This window comes from Urocitellus parryii, chromosome 4 (assembly GCF_045843805.1).
Source record: "Urocitellus parryii isolate mUroPar1 chromosome 4, mUroPar1.hap1, whole genome shotgun sequence".
NCBI lineage: Eukaryota > Metazoa > Chordata > Mammalia > Rodentia > Sciuridae > Urocitellus > Urocitellus parryii.
In genome coordinates this window covers 10,189,524-10,216,483 of record NC_135534.1, presented here as the reverse complement: position 1 = coordinate 10,216,483, position 26,960 = coordinate 10,189,524, and the positions used below count along the sequence as shown (strand labels likewise).

The window sequence follows — 26,960 nt, the reverse complement described above, 5'->3', positions numbered from 1 at the left end:
CCAAGAATATGAAAGTGTTTCCCATCTTCTAATGCCTTCTTCAATTTCTTTCTTTAATGTCCTGTAGTTTCATTTAAGAAGTCTTTTGGCTCTTTGTTCGATTGATTCCTAAATTTTTTTATATATTTTTATTTTTTAGTTGTAGTTGGACACAATACCTTTATTTCACTTATTTATTTTTATGTGATGCTGAGGATTGAACCAAGGGTCTTATACATGCAAGGCAATCGCTGTACCACTGAGCCACAACCCCAGCCCCTCCTACATATTTTTTTTGAGGCTAATATGAATTGGATAGTTTTCTGTTTCAGTTGATTCATCATTGATGTATAGGAACACAATTGACTTATGGGTGTTAATTTTATATCTTGCTACATTGCTAAATTCATTTACTAGCTCCAGAAGTTTTCTGGTAGAGTGTTTTGGGTCTCCTAAATCTAGAATTATGTCATCACTACACAGTCATAATTTGGTTCTTCTTTTTCTATTTGTACCCTTTTAATGTCTTTCTTGTGTCTAATTGCTCTGGATAGAGTTTCCAGGATGATGTTGGATAAAAGTGGTGAAAAGGGGCATCCCTGTCTTGTTCCAGCTCTTAGAGGAAATGCTTTCAATTTCTCTCCATTTAGAATGATGTTGGCCTTGGTTTTAGCATAGATAACTTTTACAATGTCAATGTATGCTCTTACTATCCCTAGTTCTTCTATTGTTTTGAACATGAGTGGATGCTACATTTTGTCAAATGCTTTTTCTGCATCTATTGATAATCATGTGATTCTTGACTCTAAGTTTATTGATGTGATTAATTATGTTTATTGATTTTCATGTATTGAAAAAAATTTGAATTTCTGTGATAAACCTCACTTTATCATGGTGCTCTATCTTTTCAAATTTTTTATTTGTTTTAATTAGTTATACATGAGAGAGAATGCACTTTGATACATCGTATATCATGGAGTATAATTTCTCATTCTTCTTGTACATAATGGGGAATCACACCAGTTGTATAGTTACATATGTACATAGGTTAATAATGTCTGATTCATTCTTCTAACTTTGTACCCCCTATACCCTCTCCTTCCTTCATTCCCCTCTATCTTAAGTAAATCAATTCTTCCCTACCCACCACCTCTGTAGTGAATTCTCATCCACAAAGTAGAGCAAACCTCTAACTTTTGGTTTTGGGGGATTGGCTTATTTCACTTAGCATGATATTCTCCAGCTCCATCTACTCACTGGTGAATGACATAATTTCATTCTTCTTTAAGGTTGAGTAATATTCCATTATATATATATATCACATATTTTTATTCATTCATCTGTTGAAGGGGGCCATTTGGTTTCAAATTGAGCTCTTAAGCTGCTATAAATGTTTGATGTAGCTGCATTACTGCAATACACTGGTTTCAAGATCTTTGGGTATGAATTGAGAGGTGGGATAGATGGTTCAAATGGTGGTTCCATTTCAAGTTTTCTGAGAATCTTCATACTGCTTTCCAGAGTGGTTGCACTGATTTGCATTCCCATCAGCAATGTTTCCCCCATATCCTTGCAAACTTCTATTCTTGTTTGTATTCTTCACAATTGCCATTCTGTCTGGTGTGAGATAAATCTTAAAGTAGTTTTGATTTGCATTTCTCTAATTGCTAGTGATGGTGAACGTTTTACATATATTTGATGATTTACTATATTTTGACTTCTGTGAAGTGTATGTTTAGTTTCTTAGCTCATTTATTGATTGGGTTACTTTTTTTGGTGTTAGGTTTTTGGGTTCTTATATATATATCCCAGAGATTAATGCTCTCTCTGAGGTGCTGGTGACACAGATTTCAAAATTTCTTCCATTCTCTAGGCTCTCTCTTCATGTAATTGAATGTTTCCATTTCTGAGAAGAAGCTTTCTGGTTTAGACTCATCCCACTTATTGATTCTTGATTTTCCTTTTTGTGCTTTAGGAATCTTGTTAAGGAAGTTAGATCCTAAGCTGATATGATAAAGATTTGAGCCTACTTTTTCTTCTATTAGGCACAGAGTCTTATTAATATGGTTTTTTTTGGTGATTTGCCAGTATTTTCTTAAGAATTTTTGCATCTAAATTCATTAGGGATAATGGTCTGATATTTTCTTTACTTGATGGTTCTTTGTCTAGTTTTGGTATCAGGGTTATAGAATGAGTATGGAAGATTTCCCTTCATTTCTATTTTGTGGCATAATTTGAGGAGAATAAGTTTAATTTCTTTGAAGGTCTGGTAGACTTCATCTGAGAAGCCATATGGTCCTGAGCTTTTCTTACTTGATAGTTTTTTTATGGCATCTTCAATTTCATTACTTGAAATTGATTCAACTTTGTATGTCCTCCTGATTCAGTTTTTGTAGGTCATATGTCTCTAGAAAATTGTCAATGTCATTAAGATTTGCTATTTTATTAGAGTATAAATTTAATAGTTTCTGGTTATCATCTGTATTTCAGTAGTGTCTGTTGTGACATTTCCTTTTTCATCAAGAATTTTAGTAATTTGAGTTTTCTCTCTCTTTCTATTTGTTAGCTTGGCTAAGGGTTCATCAATTTAATTGATTTTTTTCCCCAAAGGACAAAGTTTTTCCTTCTGTTGATTTTTTGGATTTTTTTTGTTTTGATTTCATTGATTTCAGCTCTGATTTTAATTATTTCTTTTCTTCTACTGCTTTTAATGTTGATTTATTATTGTAGGGCGTTGAGATATAATGTTAGGTTATTTATTTGTTGACTTTCTATGCTTTTAAGGAATGAAGATGATTAGGACTGCTTTTGTAGTGTCCTGGGGATTTTGATAGGTTGTTTCACTATTCTCATTTACCTGTATTTTTAAATTTTATCCCTGATTTCTTCTGCTATCTGTTTGTCATTCAATAACATATTATCTTGTCTCCATGTGCTTAAGTAGCTTCTATTTTTAATTTATTATTAATTTATAATTTTATTTTATGCAAAGGATCATCTTTATTTTTTGTATTTGCTAAGAGTTGCTGTATGGCCTATAAAATTGTCTATTTTAGAGAAGGATCTGTGTTCTGCTGAGGTAAAAAGTGATTCAGCCTTTGATGGATGAAATATTTTATATATGTCTGTTAAATCTTAATTTTAGATTTCTATAGCTTTTTTATTTAGTTTTTGTTTTGATGATATCCAGTGGTGAGAGAGATGCGTTAAAGTCTCACAGTATTATTATGTTTTAGTCTATTTTATTCTTAACATTGAGAATGTTTTTTTTGATGTACATTGATGCTCCATTATTTGAAGCAAAAATATTTATTATTATTATATCTTGTTGATGTATAATTCCTTTAAGCTGTATGAAGTGTTCTTCTTTGTCCCTTCTAATTAAGTTAGGCAAAGTTCACTTTATCTCTTTTGAGCATCTAAACTCCTTCTTGTCATGAGATTTGTGTGTATGATGTGTTTTTCCCCATGTTTTTATATTATATGAGTATCGTGGAGTCAGCACATTGTTGGGTCTTGTTTTTAATCCAATCTGTCAGTCTGTCTTTTGATTGATGAGTTTAGGCCATTAACATTCATTGCTATTATTGAGATGTGATTTTTTACTATCTTTCATGTTGATTTATTTCTGCTTTTGACTTTGAATTAGTTTCTCCATTGATTCACTGTTCTTTTAGTGTACTTCCTCTATTTGCTGGTTTTCATTTTTTATTTTTGATTTCTTCTTCATGACCTCTCTTATTTAACATGTTTTGTAGTGCAGGATTTCTAGTTGTGAATTCCTTTAACTTTTGTTTATAATGGAAGGTTTTTAAATTCCATATCAATTCTGAAGCTTAATTGCTTAATGTTTTGGGGCATAGTATTCTTGACTAGCATCCATTTTTTTTCCAGAGCTTGTTATATATTAATCCAGGACCTACTAGCTTTAAGGGTCTGGGTAGAGAGATCAGCTGAGATCTGGATTGGTTTTCTTCTAAGTGTTACCTTTAATTTTTCTCTGACAGCCTTTAAAATTTGGTCTTTATTTCATATGGTAGGTATCTTCATAATCATGTGTCTTTGTGTGGGGCTGTTTTAATTTTGTATATTGGGGTCCTGTAAGCCTCCTGTATTTGATTTTCCTTTTAATTTTTTAGGTTTTGGAAAATTTCTGATGTTATTTCAGTGAAAAGTCTGTGCATTCCTTTGGTTTGTATCTCCAAGCCTTCATTTACCTTAATAAGTGTTAAATTTGGTCTATTCAGATTATCCCATATTTCTTGTAAGTTCTGTTTGTGGTCTTTTAACATCTTTCCTTCATGGTCAACTTTGTTTTCAATATTATGTTTTGCCTTTGTTGCCTGAAACTCCATCTTCCAAGTGATCTAGTCTGATTGTAATGTTTTACAATGAATATTTAATTTGGTTTGTGGATTCCTTCATTTCACATGTTTCTACTTTTTATTTTAGAATTTCTATCTCCTTATTGAAGTGATATTTCACTTTTTTTGCATTTTCTCTTTGATTTCTCTCCTTATATCATCCTTTACTTTGCAGATCAGTTTAGCTATGTACATTCTAAACTCCTTCTCTGGAATTTCTTTCACTGTGGTGTGGAATGGTTTCTGTTATTGGAGTATCTTTGTTTGTGTGGCGTGATTTGCTACCTTGTCTTTTCATTTTGTTTGTGCATCTACCCATATAACAGTATGGATTTGAGTTAGTGGAGTTTCAACTCTGCGGACTTATGGTGTCCCTGAACATTTACAGTATATCACTGCTTAGTGGGAGACAAATAATCACAATTACCAATAAACAGAAATCATATGATCAGTTTTGTCTACAATAAAAACAGCAAGTTTCCAAAAGGATTTACAATTTCAAATGGTGGACAGGGAGAGAACAGAGTGATATAGGATGTTTTGATTATGAAGGAGGAGGAGAGAAGATAGAAGTAAAAAAAGTAAAGAGTGAAAACAATGCTGATTGGCTGATAGTGGAAGAAAATAGAGAAAGAGAATCAAGGGGTTTCCTTGGTAAGAGGAAAAATACATATAGAGTGAAAATTTTTAAAAATGACAAATACAAATAAAAGAATACAAAACAAAACTAAATATACTAATAAAACATCCTATTCCTCAAAAAAACTGAACCGTAAAAAATAACCGGCTTCAAAAATGCTAGAAAAGAGGGGGAAAAACAAATATGAGTATATATATAAATATCTATGAATCACAATTAAACTGGGAAAAGAATTAAAGAAAACAAAAAGAAAAAAATTTCAATGAAAAGTTAATGAATTCTTTACATTAAACTTCAAAGTATTCTCAGTTTCTTTTGTCAGCAGTTTTAGGTGGTCATCTGGAGCATGATGGTCCAGCTTTGGGATTGCTGTAGTGAGAGGGGTAATCCCATAGGTGGAATGCCTGGAGGGAAGATTTAAACTTAAGCAGACTCAAGGCTCTTCACTGAATGCCAATTGGTCTGGAGATTTAAAAACACTACACCTCCAGGGCCCAGCCATTGCTAGTGTACCCTGGAAGAATATACCCCAGGGAAATCCCCTAGATTCCACTTCTGTGGAGGAGGAGAAAATTCTTAGTGCAGTATGTCACCTTCAGACAACACATTTTCCTGTCTTGGGTTAAGTCTCCAAACTCAATCACTCTTGCCCCTGCCCTTCTGAATTTCTAGCCAGACATGTGTCTCTCAGCCAGTTCTGCAAGCAACCAGATTGCAGGGGGAGTGGTAGAACCAAGTTGGTTTCCACAACCAGTTGTCCTCTGTGTAAATCTCTCTCCATGTGTGATTTTTCTCCCAGTCACTTAAGCACACTCTGGGTTGTGTAGTTTGTGTTTAACGGGCCTGTATTTCAGGCCAAACTCATGTTAGCTAAGAACTGGTTCCTGCAGCTGGCAGCTCCTGTACTGAGGCAGCAAACTTTTCCTTCTTCTTTCCTCTACATGCTGCCAGGAAATATGGGGGCTTCTTTCCTGCACAAGAATATTGTGCATCACACCTTTTAATTTAGTGGGACAATGTTCTTGATCTCTAAATGCTTCATACCCAGACATGCTTCACCCCTCTAAATTGTAGGCTATTTGATACCTTTTTCCTTTCACTTTGCACATGGTGGGGCTGTTCTGGCTGCTGCTTCTTGCCCAGCTATGGCAGTGGCTGGAATGCTGGGTATTTTTATTTTATTTTATTTTATTATAGCCAACCTCCTGGGTTGCTGATCTGCATTGAATGTCCAGCTTTAAATTCCAGTAAATGCCCACTCCTCCCACCCTTTGTGCTGTTGTTGTTGTTGTCCTACCTTGCTGAGAAGCTTCTTGTCTGCTTTCCTGGTTTCATTTCTTGGAGCAGCCAGGAAATCAACCTCTTATTTTCTGCCATTTGACAAAAACATATATAAATATGTAAAAACAAATTCCACTGTGATGTACAATGTACCAATAAAATGAAAAAAGAAGCATAAGAAGCAAAGTTTTTTTTTTTTTTACATTATGTGAATTCAATCTTCACACTATTTTTTCTTTTGCTGTGCAGAAGCTTTTTAATTTGACACCATCCAATTATGGTTTCTTGGTTTTATCTCTTGAGTTCTTGGAGTTTCATTAATGAAGTCACTGCCTCCTCCTGAATGTTGCAATGTAATCCTTGCATTTTGTTCTCTCAGTTGCAACATATCTGGTCTAATTCCTAGGTCTTTGATCCACTAACTCAAAATTTCTAAGTCTTTGAACCATTAACTCAAAATGGTAACTCAAGACTTTTGTGCAGGGTACATATGGATATCTAATTTTCCCAGCAAAATGTGTTTAAAATGTTGTCTTTTCTCCAATGTATGGTTTTTGACAACTTTGGCAAGATTCAGATGTATCTGCATGGATTTGTTTCTGTGTCTTCTATTCTTTTCCATTGGCCTTCATGTGTGATTTAACAAGTTTGGTTGGCTTGAGTTAGAGTCAAAATCAGTAAAAAGCATGAGATTTGCATTTGAATAATTCTCTCACAGTTTGTAGGTTTTAATATTTGAAACAGATAAAAAATCTGTTTCAAAATTTCTAATTTGATATAACTTTCCTATGTCCATATATGAATATACCACCAGAGAAACTCCCCATCATGTACAACCAGAAGAATTGGATCCTAAGTAGGATAAGTTATACTACATATATGTATAATATGTCAAAATACATTCTATTTTCATGTATATATAAAAGAACTATTTTTTAAAAAACGTTATCAACAAATAATCTTAACTTCTTTATGATAATTTATGTAACAACTGACTGATAATAATTAATACCTACAATATCCCCTATATAACTATTCCACTGCAGTTTTCTTTTGTGCTCTAACTTTACTGTAACCATTTGAACCTCTGTATCTCCTCCCTTACCCACCACCTTCCTTGATTGACTTCCCATTTTTCTTTATTTTGTATAACATCTTAAATTTTAATGGAATATAAAATTATGAATGTGTAGCTGTTTCATTCTATTCTCTCTCTATTGCTGTTCATAGACATTCTTCTGGGAGGGATCAGAGTAATAGAGATCTTTAGAAATTACATTTTTAGTATATATGAACATATGGCTTACTTTAAAACTATCCCTCTTACTTTCTGCTTTCAAAGTGGCATTAAAGTTAAAATTAATAATGGAATTTTTCTGAGCTTATTTGCTAAAGCTAAGATATATCTTCAGATTAAGAGTTAGTACAAAAAGATAACTACTCACCAAAATATCCTCCATATCAAAGAGGAAGAGGAGTTTATCTTATCAGATTCACAAGTCTAGGACTTCTGAACTTGTGAGGAATGATGCCAACAAGTCTCCATCCAAATTTACATTTCCCAAATAAAAAAACCTACACATATTTAAAGGGATGAATTTCCAGAAGGAGACAATAAATGTTGATTATTAAAATAATTAATGAATTAAAAGAAGATATAAGGAACAGATTGAGAGAAAATATATTAGGTGGAAAATAATTTCAATAAAAGATTGATTAAGAAAGAAACCAACCAGAACTCCTGGAAATTAAAAAAACAATAAATAGAATAAAAATTAATTTGGAAGAATCAACAAGAGATTAGATTTTGTAGAAAACAGAGCTTCAGACCTTGAAGACAGGTTATATAAACTTGAATTCTTATAAGCACAAAAATAGAAATAAAATAATTATTAGAATATACAAGAATTATGGGAAAATATTAAGAGGCCAAACTTGACTTTGTGAATTTGATGGTAAATGAATGGATCTGGAGATTATCATGCTAAGTAAAAAAGTCAAATGTTCTCTCTTATATGCAGATGGAAACACACAACAAAGGAAGAAAAATAGAAGTTCAGTGGACTTGAAAAAGGGAAATAAAGGAGAGGAGATAGGAATAGGAAGGACAGTAGAATGAATTGGACATAATTTTCCCATGTTCATATATGAATACCTGATCAGTGAAACTCCATATCATATAACACAAAAAGAATGGGTTCTTAATTAGAATAATTTATATTTCATGTATGTATAATATGTCAAAATATACTCTAATGTCATGTATATCTTAAAAAACAAAAGAGAAAAACATCGTTGGAATTGAAAAGGGCATGGAGATACAAGCTAATGGTACTAAGAACTTTTCAGCTGAATAATAGAAAAAAATTCACACCTTAGGTATTAGATGAACATACACATGTAGAAGTCATATAGAACCAAACATATACAATAACAAAACAAAATGTCTCTAAGACACATCATAATCAAAATGCTTACTATAGAGAATAAGGATAGAACTTTCAAACTTCAAGGAAAAATGGCAGAGCCAGGCACTGCGGTACATGTATAATCCCAGTGGCTCAGGAGGCCCCTACTTCAAAGCCAGCCTTAGCAACTTATGGAGGCACTAAGCAACTCAGTGAGACCCTGTCTGTAAAAAATACAAAAAATGGATCACTGGTTAAGTGCCTCTGAGTTCAATCCCCAGGGGGTGGAGAGAGAGAGAGAGAGAGAGAGAGAGAGAGAGAGAGAGAGAGATCTCCACTTGCCAGATACAAATATGTACCCCAAAACCATGTCCTCAATTCCCACCTCCACCAGCCACAACCCACCACTGCAGTTACCACTCAGTCAATACCTATCAAGGGATCGATTCACTGGTTAGTTAAGACTCTCACAACCCTATCATTTCTCCTCAGAACCTTCTTTAATTTTCTCACACATAAGATTTTGGGGAACACCTCACAACCAAATCATACATAAACTTTCTAAATTCTTTTTCTGGCATTTCCTCCATTATGATATCAATGGGATTAATTGCATTCTGAGGCATTTGGAGTGACTAGTTCCCTTGCTTTTTTATATGTTAGAATTCCTTCAGGGCTTTTTATCTCTTTTACTTTTATATAAAGAACATTTTCTTGTTATTCTGTGGGTTGGGTGAATGCCTTGGTGTCCACATTTCACTTAATTTAAACTTTCTATTATGTCCAGTATCTAAGAGTACACTAAGAGGAGAGAGATTAATTTCAAGTAGTTACAACCACTTCAGAACAATTTCATACCAATAAATCTTTTAAAAAATTATTACAAATGTTCTCCAGAAATATACTAGTCTGAGTGGTAAATGGGGGTGATTTTATTTAATTGGTTAATAAATAAGTTAATAAGGAAGCCAAATTATTTTAAGACTGTATTTGGCTTTGAACCTTTGTGTGGGGTCTTATCCTGCATGCTAAATTCTCATGTCTCTAGGATTAAATAGATGAAGTCTCAGCTAGGCATGTGGATTTCTAATATCACTGAGGAGTTCTACCCATAGGTCATGGTAGCAGACCACTATGGGTAGATGGTGAATGGAAAGTTTTGTGTAGCCCTCCCCCCACTGGCCACCAAATAATTGTCCATCCCTAAATGAATTCTGCCCATCTGTTCAATTTTCCTGTCCTTTTCAACTGATCATTCACACCACAGAGTGCAAAGGCAGAGCAGGTTTTTCTCTCCTCTGTTTCTGTCCTGAATCCCCTGGATCTGCCATTCACTATGGTTGTGTTGGGATCATGATTTTTCAGGTGAACTTGAGATGACACAGTAAGCACTGGCTGAGACAAAAAAGTGGAAGTTTTTGTAAAGAACTCTCAAGTTCCTACAGGAAAATGATTCAGCTTAACCTCCTACTGTTAGATCTCTATTTCTGTTCTTTATTTACATGAAGCATATTTTGAACACCAATTCACCCCAGGGCATTTGTATCTGCCAAGTCTAGACTGCCTTTTAAAGGTGTTTATGTGTTGAATTTGTTCACTGTGTTTCTCTTTCCTTTTGTGGTGATGGAGTATCTCTGCTGCTGCCAGGCTCTAGTGTGTTTTCTTTGTTCTCAACACCTGAATTTCTGGGCTTCTCTGACTCTCTGACAGACAAATATTGATTTACAATTTCACTCACCTTGTAATTAAGACGTATTACTGTTTCTTCAATTCCAAACATCAGATAAGTGGGAAGTGCTTTCTTCCTCTATTCACCATTTGGGAGCCTCTGAACAACACACGGTGGAACAAGAACTGGATATGAGAAAAAGTCACAAGAAATATTAAAAATTCTTGGAAACAAACAAGAATAATTTTAGTCCATGGCCAGCGCAGATGGTGAGAACAGTTTGGTCACATGGGAAAATCCTCAGGGAGTTTAAATTAAAGACACAGACACCATTTTGTGAGGTTTTACTGAAGAGGGGAGAGAGAGAGAGAGAGGGAGGGAGGGAGAACACATGTAAGAGAGTGAGCACGCTAGGGAGAGGGCTTTAATAATGGGGAAACAAAGAATAAAAAAATTATGGGGGAAAATCCCATCCAATGAATGTCAAGGGGGGCAGTGTTGCAAGGTCAGTTGCAATGATTGGATCTTTGGGGCAGTGGGAAAGCTCTGCCACATTAAAAGTGACTGAGCGCTGCCACAGTCTGGCTGGGCACAAATCACCGAACTGCCACAAAGCACTTGTATGTTAAAACAGGAAACTTTATTGCCTGAACTCCAACATCACTCCACACACACTCCCCGGGAACTCTCCGGAACTCCACCCACGAGGCCCCTCTCAGGCACACCACACCAACTGGAACTCCCTCCACCAGAACTTCACCAACCAACAGGAACTCCCCAGGAATCCCCGCGAGAACTCCAAAGTAGGGGGGGCCCCCAGGCGGACAGCAAGGGTCTATATACAATTGAACCAATCCAGCATCATCTTAATGACTCGCCTCTCAACCGTTACTTCTGGCAAAATGCCAGGCGTCATCCAGACTCAGCTGTGGCCCTCAACAGAGTGCTTCACACCCAGCTGGGGAGGAAACTCAGTCATGTGCAAAGATGGTCTCCCACAAATAATGATACAACATACCAAGAATCTGGGACTCTTAGAATACAGATTATATATATATATGCCTACATTTAAGATAGAAATATCCCAAATAAAAAAAATCTAATACTACATCTCAAGGCCATAAGCAACCAGGATCAAGCTAATTCTATGTCCATTAGATGATAGGAATTAATTAAAATATAAATCAATGAAATAGAAAATGAAAAAAACAGAACTCCCAAATTCACAGGATTAATGTAACAAAGTGTTGATTATTGGAAAAAATAAAGAAAACTGATAAACCATTATCTAATTATAAGAAAAAGAGGAAAGAATCATATACAGAAAATTATTGCTACATGGGGACATATAACCACAGACATTTTTGAAATACAGAGGACCGTTAAGGACTATTTTAAAAACTTATTTTCATATACATTAGGAAATCTAGATGGTATTGACAAATTTGTAAAAACATGTGACTTACCCAAACTTGAGCCAAAGTGTATAGAAAAGCTAAGTGGATCAATAAAAAACAATATGATTGAAGCAAAAATAAAGACCTTTGTGACAAAGAAAATTCTGGTACTAGTTGGATTTTTGGCTGCATTCTATAAGATCTTTAAAGAAGAAACCTTCTCAAGACTCTCTAACTTGTTTCATGAGATTAAAAAGGTGAGTAATATTTATAGATTTATTCCATGAAGAGAGTAACACCATGATACCAAAACAAGATACTGATAAATCAAGGAAAAAAACCTGCAGACCAATATCCTTGCTGTATCTCATAGCAGATAAAGTGGACTGAAAGCCAAAATTAATCAGAAGAGACAAAGAAGACTATTTCATACTGCTTAAGGGATCTACAGATTTAATGCCAACCCCATCAAAATGCTAATGAAATTCATTACAGAACTGGGAAACAGTCCTAAAATTCATTTGGAAGAATTAAAGATATAGAATGGCCAAAAAAATTGATCAATAAGCATAATTCTGGAGGCATCACAATGTCCTTTAAATTATATTACAGAGCTATAGTAACAAGACCAGCATGGAACTTGCATAGAAATAGACATGAGGACCAATTAAGCAGAACAGAAGACACAGAGAAAAATCCACATAAATACAGTCATGATCCTTGTCAAGGGTGCTGAAAACATGTAGTGGAGAAAATAGTCTTTTGAAGAAATGATGCTGGGAAATCTGGATATTCATATGTAGAAGAATGGAATTATATTCCTACCCATCATCCTATATAATAGTCAAGTCAAAGTAGCTCAAGGACATAGAAGTTAGAACAGAAACTAGAAGAAAACATTAGTTCAACATTCCAACATATTGGTGCAGGTATGGATCCTACAGCATAAGAAATAAAACAAATAACCCTAATAAGTAGGATGGTATGAAATTTTAAAAACAAATTGCAGAGCAAGGAAACAAGAACATGAAGAGAGATCCTGCTGAATGGGAGAAGATGTTTACCAACTGCTCCTTCTACAGGGAATTAATATTCATAATACATAAAGAACCCACAAAACCTTAAAATCAGAAAAACACAGGATCAATAAATGTGCAAAACAAATGAGACATATTTCTCAAAAGAAGAAATACAAATACATAAAAAGTTTAATATCCTTAGCAATCATGGAAATGCATATCAACACTACACTGGGATTTCATGTCACCCTAGTGAGAATGGCATTCATCAGTATACAAATAGCAATAAATGCTGATGAGAATGAGGGGGAAAATACACTTATACAATGTTGGTATAACTGTAAATTCCTATAACCACTGTGGGCAGCAATATGAAGATCACTCAGAAGACAAAGAATCACCATGTGACTCAGATATTCCACTCTTCTCTATCTATCCACAGGAACTAAAATCAGCATTCTATAGTGATACATGCATACCCATCTTTATGGCAACACAATTCATAATACCCAAGTTATGGAACCATCCTTGATGTCCATCAACTGATAAGTGTATAAAGAAAATGTGATACATATACAAAGTGGAGTTTTACTTCAACAACAACAACAAAAAAATGAAATTAAGTCATTTTCTGGGAAATAGATGGATCTGGAGCACATCAACTAAGTGAGATACATTATACTTTAGAAGATCAGTGGTTGGGGCTGGGGTTGTGGCTCGAGCGGTAGCGCGCTCGCCTGGCATGCGTGCGGCCCGGGTTCGATCCTCAGCACCACATACCAACAAAGATGTTGTGTCCACCGAGAACTAAAAAATAAATATTAAAAAATTTCTCTCTGTCTCTCTCTCTCCTCTCTCACTCTCTCTTTAAAAAAAAAAAAAGATCAGTGGTCAAATGTTCTCTCTGATATGCAGAAAATGGGAGAGAAAAAAGAAATAAAAAAGGGCTATCACAAAAATGTGAGCCCCATCGAGTAGTGACAGGAAATGTAAGTGTAATGAAAGGGGAGGTATGTACTTGGAAATAAAATCAACTAAATTATGGTATTGCCATGAAAAAGGTACCACATTGAATCCATTTTTATATATAATTAAAACCACTAATTAAAATATAACAGAAGAGAGACCAGTGGAGGAGAGGAAAGGGATCATGGTGAGGGAGTAGGGAATGGAGAAGGGCAGATACTGGGGAATAAGAGAGATAAATTATGCTGTGTGCATCTATGAATATGTCACAATGAATCCCAGTATCATATATACAGTTATAATAGATTAATAAAAATTAAGTTTTAGTTTGACTCTGCCACTTCCTATTTTAGGGACTTGATAAAATTAATATTATTTTAGTACAATTTCTGGTAATGACCACTATTATGCTCTATCTCTGTACTTTTAAAAAAAACTGAAATTATATAGTGACTATGAAGATGCTTGATGAAAACTAAATGTATTCAATAAACATGAAATGACAAAACAATAAAACATTTCCATCACATCAGGAAGCACTTGAAGATTAGATAGCCACAACTATGCCATGTAGTTTTGTGTGTAGCTTTCAATGAAAAATGCCCAACAGAGAATATTTGGGTGATTTTCAACTTTGGAGGTGATAATGGATGAGAGAAAGAACATATTTCCATCTACAGCTATTTAATGAAGGAGGAGCACTGTTTCTCCAGTTGGAAAATATAGGATGCCTGGACATCTTACATAATTTTTTTCCATAGATCTTCTTCCTTTCCTGTCTTTAGAAAGCCTTAAGTCAGGCTTTGATGTTCCTCCTCTCAAGAGGCTGGCTCAGTGGAGGAGGCTCATTTGGTGAGGAATGACTCTCAGACAGATGATTACAGATTAAAAGAGTGAGACGATTTCTGGCAGACAAGAGGGTGTACCCTGTGGTGCACTCATCCATGATGTCATTCATCCTCATAACAAATCTGAAAACTGGTGACGTTGCTGTTCCCATTACATAGATGAGAGTGTCCAGGCAGACTGAGCTGTTTGTGTATCAGATTCCATCAGAGTGGCAGGAGCAGGAGTGCTTCCAGTCTGCATGGGACCTTCAGTAAGCAAAAATATTTTAGGGTGCTTATTTTAGGAAAAGAACACTTTATAAATCAACATTTCTTTTGCCCTTACAAGTAACTTGAAGAAGGTCTGAACAGCCAAGTGTCCCTCGTGCTCCAGTGCTATGGGTGCCATAGTCAAGGTGTGTCCACCCAAGAAGGCTGCGAATAGGAAGAACTCCATGTGCGCCATCCCAGCTGTGCAGGTGTACTGCATGCAGGAATCATTTCCCATTTGCCCAGTTATGGTATCAGGCAACATGACAGTGTGTTTCTTGGCTTAATTGAGTAACTGGTAGGTATTAGATTGAAGGAGAATGAAGGTGATGTGGTAAATACCATGTGAGAGTTGACTACACTTCCATCATCTTTGATCAGGTGGATGTCAGAGTCAGCTCGGTGGCTGATTACCAACAACAAACCTGAGGAGGGCTTACAGGAACTTAAAAAAGCTGCACGGGTGAATGGAACGAAGACTTGTGCAGATGCCTTAACCATGGAGGTGAGCAGAATGGGAGGTGCTTATGAGACAAGGAAGACATAGCCTGACATATTATTAATAGGTGTCCAAAGATGCAATACGCAGTCACTGAAAAGGTTGAACACAGATATTTTATTCAGAGGAGGCAAAGAGCCCCATTTTTTTTTCTACCTTTTTCTCCTCCGAATCAATTCACACATCTCCCTCCACAGGATTTTATTCTTTATATTTGATTACTTTTCATTTTGACAAGTTACCCTGTATGTTTTTATATTTATAGTGTGATGTTTTGAAGAATATATACAGGGTAGAATGGCTAAGTCTAGCTAGTTAAACCAATTAATTAAAAGTCTTAATAAATCAACAGTATAGTCAGCTTTTAGTGGCAGTGACCAAAATACCTGACAAGAACAATTTTGCTCAGGAAAAGTTTATTTTAGGCTCACAGTTTCAGAGGTCTCAGTCCGTTGTCAGCTGACTCTATAGGTCTGGTCCAGTGGCGAGATGAAGCATTCTTTGCAGAGGACTTTGCAGAGGAAGGCTGTGCACTTCATGCCTATCATGAAATTAATAGAGAGGAGAAGGACCCTGAAACAAAGCTTTATAATCCCTAGGGTATGTCCTCAGTGACGCACTTCCTCCAGCCAAACTGAACCTGCCTACAGTAATCATTTGTAACAAATTCAAAATTTCTAATCCTTCAAAAGGATTGATCCACTCACTAGGTTATGAGTCTCATCATCTAATTATTTCACTTCTCACAATACCACAGGAAATTTGGAAGGACCCTTCATATCAAAACCATAACAACCAATGATTAGTTTAAATGTCACAAGTCAAAAATGCATTTAATACATGTCACCTACTGAATACTTTGGTATAGAAACACAGTACCTGGTAGAATACTAGTTATTACCCTAAAGATCATGTGGATGGTGGGAACTGTGGCTCACTGCAGGTGCCTAACATGTTGAAAGAATATAATGGAGTACCCGGAAACAAAAGATCAAGGTTCAAAGTGTAGTTTCTATAAAATGTATATAGCATTTGTACCTCGGCAAAGTTGAGTAATTTCCAGTTGTGAAATAATAAATTTTATTTTTTTCAGTCATCTGTTAGATATCTATTTATTTATTTTAATTTTGGAAATTGAACCTATTGGTGCTTTACCACTGAACTACATCCCCAGTCCTTTTATTTTTTGAGACAGGCTTCTACTAAGTTGTTGAGGCTAGCCTTAAACTTGTGATGCTTCTGCCACAGCCTCATGATTTCCTGGGATTGCAGACATGCACCATCATGCCCAACCTATTTATTCATCTGTTAATGAACACTTGAGTTGGTTCCATATCAGGGCTATTGTAAATGATGATATATAAACTTATGAATGCAGATGTCTCTTTGATATACTGATTTCATTTCCTTTGGACATATACCCTGAATATAGCAATTATATTTTTAATTTTTTGAAGAAACTCCATACTATTTCCCATAATGATTGTAATAATTTTCATTTCCATAAACAGTGTGCAAGTGTTCCCTGTTGTTTACATTCTCATCCACATTTGTAATCCTTTGGTTTTTTGATAATAGCCATTCTAAGTGGAGGGAGGTAAATATATCATTGTAATTATTATCCTTATCACCACTTGTAATCTTTTTTTAATAATAGTTTTTCCAAGTGGGGAGAGGAAAATATATTATTATAATTATTCTTTTCTGTTACTAGGGATTGAACCAAGTGTTGCTCTGTCACTGAGATACATCCCCAATATCTCTTGCACTTTCATATTTTGTGAGAAGGTCTCATTCAATTGCCCAAGCTGGGCTCAAATTTACAATTCTCCTCCCTCAGCCTCCCAAGTATCTGGGCTTACAAGCACATACTGCCATGCTCTGCTTGATTGTAGGATTGATGTGCATTTATGGCATAATTAGTGATATCAAATATATTTTGTACCTATTTCCCATTCACAGGTTTAGTGATCTTTTTTGAGATCTTTTTTTTTCCATTTTTTTTTTAAATTCAGTGGTTCTACTCCTGACTGCTCATAAGAATCCTTGTTTGTGTTGGGGGATCAGATGCTGCAGCCTGTAGTTTGAAGTGTTCCAAGTGATTCTGAAGATTGTCTTTTCATTTTAATTTCAGATTTGTTTTATTATATTTTTGTATTTTAATTCATTTTTGGTTATTGAATCATTTGGATTTCTTGTACCTGTTGGGGATAAATGCCTTGTCAGAAGCATACTTGACAAATATCTTCCTCTCTGTATGTTGACTCTTCATTATGTTCCTTGCTTCCTTTTCTGTGTAGAAGTTTTTTAGTTTGACCTAATCCCATTTGTCCATTTTGACTTTGGTTCCCTTTTGTGGTCTCATCTAAAAAATGTTTGCCCACACCAAAGTCATGGAGTTTTATTGCATGTTTTCTTCTGGTAGTGTAATGGTTTGGGGGCCTTCCATTTAAGTCTGCAATCTATTTTGGATCGATTTCCCTATGTGGTGAAGATGCGGGTCTGGCATCTATCTTCAGCATGTGAGTATCTAGTCTCCCTAAGACCCATTTATTGAAGAGAAATTTTCTTCTCCATTTTTTTATACTTAGCACTTTTTTTGAAATCAGTTCAATGGAAATGTGTAGATTTATTTCTGGGTTCTCTATTCTGCTTCACTGCTCTAAGTCTGTTATCTTGCCAGTACCATGCTGTTTTGACTACTATGCCTTGATAGTATATTTTGAAGTCAGGTGGTGTGATACTTCCATGTTTATTTCCATATTTTTTGGTTTTATTTTTGTGCCTTTTTTTGCTCAAGATAATTTGGCTATTCAAGAGCTTTACTGATTTCAAATTATTTTGGAAATATATTTGGAAAAATATTTTTCTGTTTCTGTAAAAAAATGTCATTGGTATTTTGATAGAGATTGCATTGAATCTGTGGCTACTTTTGAAGAATATGAACATTGTAACAATGTTAATTCTTTCAGTACATGAACAAAGACATGTGTCTATTTATTTGTGCCTTTTTCAAAATTTTTTTCACAAATATTTTAATTTTTGTGAAAAAATTATATTTTTATAATTTTATTATAATTTTTATTATACAGATTTTGCACCTTCATGGATAAATTTTTTCCTAGATACTTTTCTGTAGCTTCTGTAAATGCAGTTACACTCTTGACTTCTTTTTTCACATTTCACAAATTGAATTTTTCACAACAAATTGATGCCACCACTATAAATAACAATGTGAAAATTCCTCAAAAACTTGAATAGAATGATTTGATCCACCTGTCTCACATGTTGAAATATACCCATAAATAAATAAATAAATAAATAAAAATTTGAATCTCAAGAAGATTTCTGCATTCCCATGTTCATTGTGGAAATGCATAAGATGAGTAAGTCCTAGAAAGCCACTGAATGGAATGATGACAATAATACTGTATTATGTACTTAAAAACTTTCTAAGAGGGTGGATTTGTGCTAACTGTTCTTATCAAAATAAATAGTAAAAATGAACATAGAGGGCTGGGATTGTGGCTCAGTGGTAGAGTGCTAACCTCGGCTCCATATTAAAAAAAAAGTGAATGAATAAAATAAAGGTAGTATGTCCAACTACAACTAAAAAATAAATATTAAAAAATGAATACAGAGTGCAGGAAGAAATTTTTAAGTGATTATATATATTGATGGATATATTTTGGTGCCAACTTCACAGGTATGCAGTTATGTCCAAAATACTTAGATGCATTGTTAAATATGGGCAGTTTTAAAATTATTAATTATATACTAATAAGGTAAGTTAAGAAGTCAAAAATAGTTATCAACATCATCTGTCTATGATCACAGTCACAAACATCTTCCCAAAGCTCATTTATTTTGTTTTGTTTCTCTACTGGTTCTTTCATGTGAGCTTTCTTGGCTTCCAAATGCATTCCACCTTGTGTCTGTGCCTTTTGTTCTGCTTCCTCATATCTTTTTTCCTTCCTTGCACATCCTTTCTGAGTGTGTTCCATGATTCCCTGTGACATGTCCTTTGACAGGGGACAAAAACATTTATAGCTTCCACCCCTCACAAGGATCATAAAGCCCCTGAACAGTCAAGTAAGGATGCAAAGTGAATCCCAAGGATGAAAACCTAACCTTGATGTAGGGATGGGAGCTGTGAATGCATCTTAAAAAATGCAGTGTTTGAAATGTGCCTTTAAGGTTTGGGTAGAACTAGTCAGATTTAAACATCCAGGGATTTGGTTATTTGAAGTTGAGTGCAGCCCAAATGACTTCAAAAGGGCAAGGTCAGTGGTGTCCTGGTAAATGTTTAACTTCAACATTTAAAGAATCCTAGAGTCCAAGAATTGTGGCAATCATTAATTTTTGTAGTTTGCTTACTTCCCCCAGAGTCTATTTTAGCCTAAACACATGATGTCAACAGGCTCATAACCATTTAAATGTTTAATAAGGAGTTCTTGTAAATCCGTATGAACTGACCCTGAGGCACCTTTGTGGGCAAGACTGCAGAGCTGAGACTGTTTCAGGCTTTTCTAATGATGTGATGATTGGCATAGAATGTAATTTATAGAGAAAGATGCATTTGTAAAATGTGAACAACCAGAAAACCCTTATTTGAATATGTGCTGCTTCCTCTCAAAGTAAGGGTTACCAGGGAGAATACACTTATAGAACTTCCATGTCAGCTAGCATTGCCCACCTAAATATCTCTGGATGCACCACTCATTTCTGTTAGTTCATCAAGAATGAGTACCTGGCAACAAATTAAGCCAGCATGCCCTGATATTTTACTCTGATATTGGAAGGGGTTGAAGGCCAGTCTCAGGTACTGCAGCCCTCATCTAAGACAGATTTAAGGTCTTCTTGCAGCCAATTCTTATAATACTATAATAACAATGGCCAGGGGTCATGGGTTTATGTGTTGGATGCAGAAGGTATTACCACAAATGTCTCTCTAACAAGCATAAATCCTGTATTCCACTGTTGAAGCTAGAGTTGGAAGCTCCAAGGCCATTTCTGATGGTGCAGGTTTCCTCCGTCATGGGAGTAGGTCCAATTCTCAGCATTTCCTTCAACATGAAAATTTTCTGATGGCATTTGTAGTATTATTGCGTTTGTAGAGGAGACATGACAATGGACTTAATCTTTCTGAATAACTAATAAATTAATAAGTCTAAGAGTTCTGCTAGAAGTAGATTGATATGTATATTATAACCTACTAAATGACATAGAAAGTGTTTGTGAGGAAGGCATTATTATTTTATTGGTTTTCTTACTTCTCCTGATCCTGATTCTTTTATTTCTTCTTCTTCTCAATGACAAGGAAATTGAGGTATTGTGATAGCCATCACCTTGCCTAGGGTATACAACTAGCAAGTGGCAAGGCCAATAACACTTCAGTATAAAAGCAAATCTGAGTTTAAATCAATTTAAACTAAAATCCCCTCTGATTCCAAACTCAAGTTTAATTCTAGGCTTCTCTTTCATGGAGAAACAACATGCAACATATTCTATAAAATAGGATGACTCAAAAACTAAAAAATAAAAATAAAAAAATAAATTGCCAGGAAATAATTCTTCTTCCTGAGATATGAAATGTATTCTCCAACCATTAGTAATTAGTGGAGAGCAAAACTCCATTTCCAACTCTTCTATAGTCATCTGGTATAAAAGGGGCTTTGAATTGTAATCTCACTAACTCATCATTTGGTTTCCTTCCTCAGATAAATCTTTAACATAAAATCTCTTTTCAATGTTCTATACTCTTTTAGAGTTTACTTCTTAATATGTTCTCATTGCACAACTTCCCTGAGGTTCCTTGAACTCCTGAGTTCACCTATCACACCACTTTCATGCCTGCCATTGTTTTAATATCTATACTTTCCACTATTTAGGATGGCTATTGACCTTACCTTCTGTGGGTGGCCAGTGCTTCCACACTACCCATTGTTTTCTGACAACTGAACAATTTGTTGTCTCTGTTATTATTGAAGGCTGTGAGATCCACCATAAAGGAGGAATTCAAGGCAGCACAGACAAAACCTTCTCTGTGCGACTTGTTCCACACACCCAACCTGTGTAAACGGATCTGTCTCCTGTCCTTGGTGAGGTAGGCTTCACATCATGCTTATAAAAAGAGTGGAGAATGAGTATATTTCTTATTTCAATTGGGCAATATATGGTGAACACAGCTTTGGATATAAAAGATGAGAAGGATATAACGAGCATTGCTATGGCCAGGGTTATGGCCAGAGTTATGAAAAGCTTGACACAGAACCATTGTACAGTGAGTTCTGTTTATCATATCACACTGCCAGACTCACACCAGAGACAGATGCTGCAAACTTCATCATGGACAGACTTTGACTCGGATTTTCTTCATTGTTTGCTTTCATTGTTTGCTTTAATGGAGATAAAATTTGAAATAGTGAATTACAGACATATATGTAACCCAATGAGTATTTAAGTATGTAAAGATATATCTATCACTCAGATCAAGAGCAGGAAAAATTCTAAAATTCTAAAGACCCATCTTATATTTACATTCCTGACATCTCTCCAAAATAAACATCTAATGGCCTCATCATATATTTGTTTTATTACAAATATAAAATAATCACTTGCATGCACATATTACAAGAAAAAGATAGTTTGCATTTTTAACACCAAAAAGTAACCGATCTTATAATACCATCATTTAAAGTATATAAGTGTTAACTCTCATGACATGTGTCTTTCCTGTGTGTTTGTTACAGATTTTTAATATGGCTACCCACTTTTGGCTTGATTATCCACCTCCAGTACCTGGCAAGCAATGTTTTCCTGATCCAAATTCTCCTTGGTGTAGTCACACTCCCAGTAAATTATCTTTCACTTTGGGCCCTGAATCACAAGGGCCGTCGAATAAGCATATGTTTTTTCATGACCACGATGGGAATCACCTTTCTGGTCAACACATTTGTGCCTGAAGGTAAGGAGAGAGGGTAAAAAAGGAAATATCTTTCCCACTTTCCTGGGGATTTTTCAGCTTGCACCTATAGGAATCAGAAGAACTTGGTTCTAAGTGTTCACTGACACAAGTTGGGCATTTAGAACAGATTCTGCCATCCAGTACTTGGAAAACACCTAAAGGTCAGTAAAGTTTGTTTCCAATGCATGATTATCTTCATTATGGTCAAGAAGTACCTGTAAAATGGAGCCACCATGTTCTGAGCTTCTCTAAGTTTCTCTGAGGTTCTTCTCTTGGCCAATCACACTCCCTTGCAAACATGTAGGGTTTAGACTTATCATTATAAGCTAATATGACCACACCGTATTGTTACTTTTTCTCGATGGCTCTGTCTTATTACTTCACCTTCAGTGACAATCTATACCTGAACTCTATGTGTCTACACATGTGCCTCATCTCAGGTCACCACAAATGCCATTCTGGTTTTGGGGAGTTATTTTGACTTCAGAAAATAAACCTTTGTGTTCCAGTAGAGAATAGGTGACAGCAGTGACAGCATATCCATCACTGTGCTTTGCTGAACTCCTGTGTTGTATCTTGTTTTACAAAATCCCACATTGGTGGGTTCCACTCCTCAGTCTCTCTCTTTGGTATCAGGGATTGAACCCAGTGGCATTGAACAATTGAGCCACATCCCCAGCCCGTTTTATTTTTAGCCACGGTCTTGATAAATTGCTTAGGCCCCTGATAAGTTGCTGAAGCTGGCTTTGAACTTTTGATCCTCCTTCCTTAGCCTCCTACAATGCTGTGGTTACAGGAGTGCACCATCATACCAGGCTACAGGCTTCACTCTTCTTGAGTTTGAACAATGATGTCAGTTTCCTGGCCGCTACAAAGCCTCCGCCAAGGTTTAAAGCTCTGATGAGATTCTTTTTTTTTTAAAGAGAGAGAGAGAGAGAGAGAGAGAGAGAGAGAGAGAATTTTTTAGTATTTATTTTTCAGTTTTCGGTGGACACAACATCTTTATTTTTATGTGGTGCTGAGGATTGAACCCAGAACCCCGCGCATGCCAGGGAGTGCGTTACCACTTGAGCCACATCCCCAACCCCAAGAGATTTTCTTTTAATTGAGTAGAAAACCAACTTTATGTTCCAAAGTCTGTCATGTTTTCTATAATAGAAGTTTTTATTCTTGAGTCTTCAAACATTGATCTAGATCTGGCTACTCTCCAGCTTGTCCATGAATATAGGATTCCTGTCCTTTCACAACTGTCTTTTACAGTCTTTACCCCATGTCAGTACTGTGCATGGACCATTGTTTTGAACCCCATGAGTGCCTGAGTGAGTCTGACACCCCTCAGTAAATCACACATGACAATCCTACCTTCCATTCAAAGGATAGAGACATTGTACAGAAAAAGAAAGTGATTTCCTCCTAAATTCAGCATCCTCTCTTCTCCTTTGACAAATCTGGAGAGGCAAAGAACATGAATACAATTATTCAGAACTTTTATTCATCATAAATTGAACTTTGCATATAAGTCACATCTAGTCCTCATAAACTTCCTCGGTGCAGTTTTTCCACAGTATATTTTACACTGTGAACGTCTCCAACAGAAGCATTTTTTGTTTGTAAATTGGAGAATGAAGATTCCTTCAACTCAGAATTCCTAACTTTCCTGGCTCTTCCTCTTTCCAGAAATGCAGACCGTGCATATGATTCTGACAACTATGGGAGGAGGAATTTCTTTTGCCTCTGTTACCTGTTCTCTTACCCATACAAATGAACTGCTCCCCACCGTCATCAGGTACAAAATCTCATAGGTTCCTTGTGAAGGTTAAAACAGTTCCTTCTCAACTCTAACACTCATCAAGGGAATAAAACAAAAGTAATCAATGGTGATTATAACAATTATAGCCAAAGTTTACCCAAAGTTAGCTTTTTCTAGGTATTTCTAGGTGTGCTAATATACCACTAATGTACATCTCCTATATTCTTTGGAGTCACCTAAATTGGAGATGCTATTGGGCAACTCACAATAGATAAATTATAGAAACAGCCCAGATGCCCATCAACAGATAAGTGAATAAATAAAACATGGTACATATACATAATGAAGTTCTATGCAGCCATAAAGAAGAATAAAATTGGTGCTGGGTTTGTGGCTTGGAGGTAGAGCATTCACCTAGCATGGGTTCAATCCTCAGCACCATGTAAATTAAAATATTGTGTCCACCTATAACTAAAAAATAAATATTAAGAAAATTATAAAAAAAGAATAAAATTATGTCATTTGCACATAAATGGATGGATTGCAGAGGACCATGCTAAATGAAATAAGCCAGAATCAGAAACTCAAGGGTTTAATATTTTCTCATATATGGAAGCTAGAAAGAAAAACGTGAAGAACAAGAATTTTTATAAAACAAAAAGGGAGACCTCTAGAGCAGAGAATAGGCATTGGAGTAGAGGAACTGTACAATGAACTTGACCGGATTATGGACCTATACCAATGTATCACAACAAATCCCATGATTTTGTATAACTGTAATGTACCAGTAAAGATAAAGTAAGTATGTAATAAATTGTAAATGAGTAATAAAATAACATAACATAAATGATTAATGGAATTTTTAATAATAAAACATGTCTTTGTAGTCTGTGAACTTTATAAAGATTGCTAGCAGATGAAACAGAATTTCAAAAACAAGAACAAGTCATCAATCTTCACATGCCCAAACACACTCCTTGTTGTCTCTCATAATTAATGAAAAAAAGGTGACACAAATCCATCTGCATTCTTACCAGGTTAATTTTTTATTGTTGTTTGTGCTCCAAGGGCAACAGCTATAGGAATCATTGGAGTTTGTGGTAGTCTGGGGTCAGCCCTGGCACCCCTGTTGATGATCCTGGAGACATATGCTGAACCCTTGCCCTGGATCATCTATGGAGCCTCCTGCATCTTGGCTGGCCTTGTTGTCTTCCTCCTTCCAGAAACCAGGAATCAGCCTCTGCCTGACTCCCTCCAAGATATAGAAAATGGGTGAGTGAGCCTCCTCATGGTCCCTTAGAGGAATTATGTGTCACAGATGAGAAGACAAATTCCCCTGGGGCCATTATGGCTCTGGCAATCTTAGACCTACTCTCTTTCCAAGTGGTCAGTGCCATTGGTTTAGTAAAGGCAATATCCTTTAACCAGTGATATCAGATGTCCCCCTGAAGATCTCTAGATCACGCAAGCCAGTTCTTCCCAAACTGCCCCAGTAGGTTTAGTAGTAAATATGACACAATTAGGTCTGCTCAGTCCTTTCTGCTCCAGTGTAGCACATACCACTGAACATATCTCACAAACATGCACAAATACAAATGCCAAGTCTCACCTTCCAGGTCCTACTATTCTGTGACCCAATGAGTGCTGGTAAACTGTCTGGCATTGTCATTTTTTTTATAGGCTTGAGCTCTTCCCTGGTCACTGAAGAACCCAGGGGAGAACACATACAGAAATAGGGCCCCTTCCACAGGTGACAATATATCTAAGGGGAGGGGTCTTCATGTGTTGCCTGTGAGATTCAGACCCTCTGATTTTCACGAGGAATGAAAGCATTCAAAAAAGAAAAGAATTCAATAGTAAATAAAGACATTTTTAAAATGATGAAGGATTAGGGAATATTTTCAAACTTTTGTGTACTTCCCTTGATTTATCAAAAAACTCCTTTGGAGAATGACATGATAGCCAAGGATGACAGTAGAAATTATCAAAGCTTCCTTCCAAATACTGCCAGGAATATTTGTCTTTTATTTTACAAGATTTACTCAGGTCCTTAAACAGGTGTCATAGTTTGTTTGTTTGTTTGTTTTTCACCAAGGTTGGTGGGGAAAAGATCAGCTTGCTCTAAGGAATGCAGGAGATATATTCTTTCTCCATGTCACTTTGTGTTTGTGTTTCTTTCATTGTGGTTTTTGCTGTATTTGTTCTAGGGGGAAAGACTCAAGAAAAACAGAGCAGGAAGATACCTCCATCAAAGTGACACACCTCTAAGGAATTCCAGGAATTGACAACTGATCAAAGAGCAAGATAAAAGAAGAAATATCAAGATCACTCCTAGATACTAGCAAAAAATATTTAAATAAATAGATGCAATAGTAACAATGAATCCCATTTACAATTGTGATGCTAAATTTTGTATACAAGATGCTTTATGAATCACAAGAAGTTCAAAGCAACTACAATACTTTGAAATACATGAGAAACTATTTACATGGTTGCAGATACCTAAAAGGTTTTGGATAGGGAGATGGAATTAGCTTAAAAACATTTTTCCTTCTGAATTTATAGGAAGAGTATTTTATTGGATAATTACAATGAAGAACCTCACGTTCTGGAAACAATTTGAAACAATAGTTACAAACATCTAAAAATTATTCCTAGTATGTGAGTCAGTTGTTTGTCTTTGCAACAAAATACTGGAGGTAAGTGAATTAAATGAAGGATAGATTTATATTGGCAAACAGTTTCAGAATTCTCTTTCCATGGTTGCTTGACCCTGTTGCCTTGGGTCTATGGAAAGGGAAAGTATTATATTGAGGAGTCCATGGTGGAACAAACTTGCTCACTTCATTGAAGACAAGAAACAGAGGAAGTCACCAGGATCCGAATATCTCTTTCAAGGTCACACTCCCAGTGACATAAATCAC

General features: G+C 35.7%; 1 protein-coding gene across 2 annotated transcripts in view; it reads left to right on the top strand.

The window, feature by feature from the left end:
* The window catches only part of LOC113177923 (organic anion transporter 7-like), a 44,892-nt gene extending 18,588 nt beyond the window's left edge, over positions 1 to 26,304 (top strand). For both annotated transcript variants that reach the window (XM_077797480.1, XM_077797479.1), the window contains 6 exons: positions 15,202 to 15,325; positions 21,310 to 21,425; positions 22,072 to 22,286; positions 23,964 to 24,072; positions 25,105 to 25,308; positions 26,244 to 26,304. In XM_077797480.1, the coding sequence (XP_077653606.1) occupies positions 15,202 to 15,325; positions 21,310 to 21,425; positions 22,072 to 22,286; positions 23,964 to 24,072; positions 25,105 to 25,308; positions 26,244 to 26,304 (829 nt within the window). The remainder of the gene's footprint in view (positions 1 to 15,201; positions 15,326 to 21,309; positions 21,426 to 22,071; positions 22,287 to 23,963; positions 24,073 to 25,104; positions 25,309 to 26,243) is intronic.
* The last annotated feature ends 656 nt before the right edge of the window (positions 26,305 to 26,960 follow it).